Here is a 3,469-nt window from a genome sequence, read left to right on the forward strand (position 1 = left end):
AAGCTTCAGACTCTCGGAGAGCTCGTAGAGATCAATGTAGGTGGACGTAAATATTCAACCACATTGAGAATTTTGAGATCTATTCCTCTCTTCAATAAATTAAAATCCATTCCAACATTGCAAACAAGAATACCACCATCAGCATCATCAGGAATATTTCAACAATCCTCAATGCAACGACAACATCCTATCCATCCAACAGAATTTAATGAGGAATATTTGAGCCATGATTCCGAAGGCAATCTTTTTTGTAGATTTGAATGGAGAATTATTTGAGAGTATTTTGGATTGGCTCAGATATCAAAAGGTTCCTGATCTCTCCATTAGTCATCTCAATGTTAAGCAATTATTGAGATTGAAGAGTGAAGCTCTTTTTTATGGTGTGCAAGACTTGTCGCAAGCTTGTGCAGAACGTTTAGAAGAGTTGGGACAAGGAGTTATTGGAAAATCAACATTGGGAGTCAGTCCTCTATTGCCTACATTACCTCAAACTTCTCGAATTGATGCAAAACCTTCCTCTCGTTTTGAGCTCCTTAAACTACAAATGAAGAATACGAACCAGAGTTTGATTGCTGTACAAGCAGGAAGCGGTGATTTTCATATGATTCCTGATGCCCGAGTGGAGTTTGAATTGCCCTATGAAGGTCACATCCTTATTGAATATTCGATTGCAGACTCATGCGGTGATTATGTGCTTTGCATTGACGCAGTCGACCAGAAAAGCCATCCTGCACTCTCAGGAATTCTCTTTCAGGAGCTCTCTGAAGTCAAGATTATCAAATTCGATTATGCCATGACGCAGTCTTTGAGTTTTGTCTCTCCCACTCCGTTGAAGGTGGGAACCCATGTGATTGAACTCAAGTGGAGATCTTATTTTAAGACCGCCTACAATGTACAAGGACCTTGTATTGCCAAGCTTTATTATGTACATCCAAGTATTGTGCAAATAAAGGAGTAACCGGGCGATGGGTTCTCGTGGATGTGCTTGTTCAAAGACAAGGTTAGCGAGATGTTGGCAAAGATATTCCAAGATTTTTTCTTGCGAGAAGAAGAACAAGTACGACACCAACGAAAGAAAATGGGTCACAGAATATCCTCAACAGATGATGAGTTTCAAAATGTTGAATAATATCTCCAATTTCAATAAACTAATAATATGTATTTATCGATGTATTGATTTCTACAAAAGAGCTCTGTGATGGTGAGAGGAAATGAGAGGAGGAACAAGTGGAAAACAATGAAATGTCGTTGAGAAGGAATATTCCGAGAGAGAAAGTACGAATTGTCATTCATGATTATTCTCTCTTCTTCTTAAAGTAAAGACCGACCGTTACGCCCACTCCCAACAAAACAAAGAGGAAGTAGAGACCGGCGGCAATGAAAAATCCTTGAGCTTTCTCGTATCTCGTTTCATAAACGTGATCGTTCACTCCTTTAGAGAATGGATAAGCACTCACAATAATGAGAATACCCAAATAAAGAAGAATAAACATGCTGATTAATGAGTAAACTGCACAGCAGGAGCAGCATCCCATAAAGACAGTCTTGTTACAAATGCCCATTTTTTTATGATGATTCCAAATAAAAAATAAAACAAATTTTTATTATTATTTTTAAAATCCTGATTTGGAAGTGGGCAAACGTTTGTGTTTTTCATGAATCGTCATGCTACAAAATTCGGATATACATACGGATCATCTTTTCTAGATTTCGTTTCAAATGATGCATATTATACACCAACAATACCATCATCAATAATTCAATCAAATAATATTATTCGTCATATGAACAAAATACATTCAACAAGATAAAAAAATGGACGGAGTGATTGAATCAAAGGAACACTTGTGCTATCCGGTCATCCATGAAGACCCTAGTATCAGTCAAATCATGAAATACACAAGACCAAAAGAATTGGGATATTCTGCTTTGTGGAGTGTAGGATTGGGAATTTTTGGATATGCCACTGGCGCACCCAAGAGAATGCCTTCCGCTGTTGTTGGTGCTTGTGTGGGTGCTGTTGGTGGTTTGATTTTCTCTCAATATTCTTCGTTTTTACGTTTGAAGGGATACAAGGAAAATAGAGCGGAATTAATCAAGGCTGGTATTATTAGTCCTGAAGGTAGCAAGCGTCTTGTGAAAGTGGTGAAGAGAAGACCTCTCGTTTCTCCTCAACAAGCACTCTAAATTTATTATTTAATATTATAACACGGGATTGTAGTAATCACCAGAACATGAACGGAACAAAATAGTCATGTGTAGCAATGTTTACGATGAATAATAATAATAATAATTTTATCAAAGATTGGATTTCATCATGAAACACCTCATGTGACCACATCTTGCTAATTAGAATTGATTTCGAGCCAATCTCTCCAGTAAGATCTGGCTCACAACATTCTGGAGTATTTCATCATCAAAGTCAATCACTGAAACCACAATGACCACTATGGTGAAGCATTTTGTTCTTTTCCATTCGACTCGAGCTTTCTTTGACTGGCACGATCACGGGTTTTCAAAGCCCATCTTTTCATGGGTTCTTCTTCATGCCAACCCAAATTGGTTTGCGACATTTTTTGGAAACATCATTTTATGGAATTGGTCCATTTGCCATCGAAAAGTCTCGCTGACTTGAGCTGTCAGCGCGCATTGTCGGTCGTTCGATCAGTGATACGAATTTTATGTGTGCTTATGGAATCAATTATTATCTAAGGAAATGGAGCTGGGACACTCAGAGCTTAAAAATTGCGAAATTTCGTCGCGACAAACAAACCACATCACACTTCTCTCAACAACTCTGTGGAGAGCCGTCTCTTTAGATTTTCTCTTTTCTTTAATACATTGGGTTTCTTCTCATTCAATCAGTAACATCAACGATGAGCCTCTCACATCAAATACTACACGAGCATGTTGACCTCTATCGAGTTCCATCTCGAATTGAAGTACCATCCATGCTCAGCGTTCATAGTTGTGTGTTTCTGGTCAACAATATTTGTGTGTTAGTGTTGCTGCTGTTGAGTTCATGGTGGGTTTCACGAGTAAAGGGTTTCCAATCTTTAAAAGCTCAACCAAAACCTCTTTCCAAAAAGCCAACGCCGTCAACAACAGCACCATCGCCCTCTTTCTTTCACTCAACTAACGAAAAAAGAACAGAAAAGGTCGAAAAGAATTCTTCCTTCGTGTCGCCTGATGCTTCTTCGTCGAGTGATGAAGAAGAAAAGGAAAATCATGACCCAGCAATTATGAATTCCGATCCATCTGCTCACCAACAAAATAATGGAAATTCCAAACCTAACACAACTAGGCCTTCCAACATTCAATCACCTTCACACTTTCTATTTGAATCCAGTCTTCTTTCTCCAAAAAGTACAAATTCCTCCTCTCACTCTGTTCAGTACTCCACAGCGCTATTGATATTTAGAGCCTGTGCTTGTGTTTGGTCGCATGCCACTCTTTTGCTCTATCAATT

General features: G+C 38.6%; 4 protein-coding genes across 4 annotated transcripts in view; 3 read left to right on the plus strand and 1 right to left on the minus strand.

Annotated features, from left to right (window-relative positions):
• The window catches only part of FDP41_002956 (uncharacterized protein), a gene marked incomplete at both ends in the record, with an annotated part of 1,181 nt that extends 223 nt beyond the window's left edge, over positions 1 to 958 (plus strand). Inside the window, 2 exons of the mRNA XM_044706207.1 lie at positions 1 to 36; positions 255 to 958. The exon at positions 1 to 36 is cut by the window's left edge and continues 223 nt beyond it. Of these exons, the coding sequence (XP_044562714.1) occupies positions 1 to 36; positions 255 to 958 (740 nt within the window). The remainder of the gene's footprint in view (positions 37 to 254) is intronic.
• Positions 959 to 1,295: 337 nt separating this feature from the next.
• FDP41_002957 (uncharacterized protein) lies at positions 1,296 to 1,562 on the minus strand (the record flags this gene model as incomplete). The annotated part of the gene is made up of 1 exon (XM_044706208.1): positions 1,296 to 1,562. The coding sequence occupies one exon, from the start codon at positions 1,560 to 1,562 to the stop codon at positions 1,296 to 1,298; it is 267 nt and encodes an 88-aa protein (XP_044562715.1).
• A 253-nt stretch (positions 1,563 to 1,815) lies between these two features.
• Positions 1,816 to 2,187, plus strand: FDP41_002958 (uncharacterized protein; the record flags this gene model as incomplete). The annotated part of the gene is made up of 1 exon (XM_044706209.1): positions 1,816 to 2,187. The coding sequence occupies one exon, from the start codon at positions 1,816 to 1,818 to the stop codon at positions 2,185 to 2,187; it is 372 nt and encodes a 123-aa protein (XP_044562716.1).
• A 689-nt stretch (positions 2,188 to 2,876) lies between these two features.
• The window catches only part of FDP41_002959 (uncharacterized protein), a gene marked incomplete at both ends in the record, with an annotated part of 609 nt that continues 16 nt past the window's right edge, over positions 2,877 to 3,469 (plus strand). Inside the window, one exon of the mRNA XM_044706210.1 lies at positions 2,877 to 3,469. This exon is cut by the window's right edge and continues 16 nt beyond it. Within this exon, the coding sequence (XP_044562717.1) occupies positions 2,877 to 3,469 (593 nt within the window).

The sequence above is a fragment of the Naegleria fowleri genome, assembly GCF_008403515.1.
Source record: "Naegleria fowleri strain ATCC 30894 chromosome Unknown tig32, whole genome shotgun sequence".
NCBI classification, from domain to species: Eukaryota; Heterolobosea; class Eutetramitea; order Acrasida; family Naegleriidae; genus Naegleria; species Naegleria fowleri.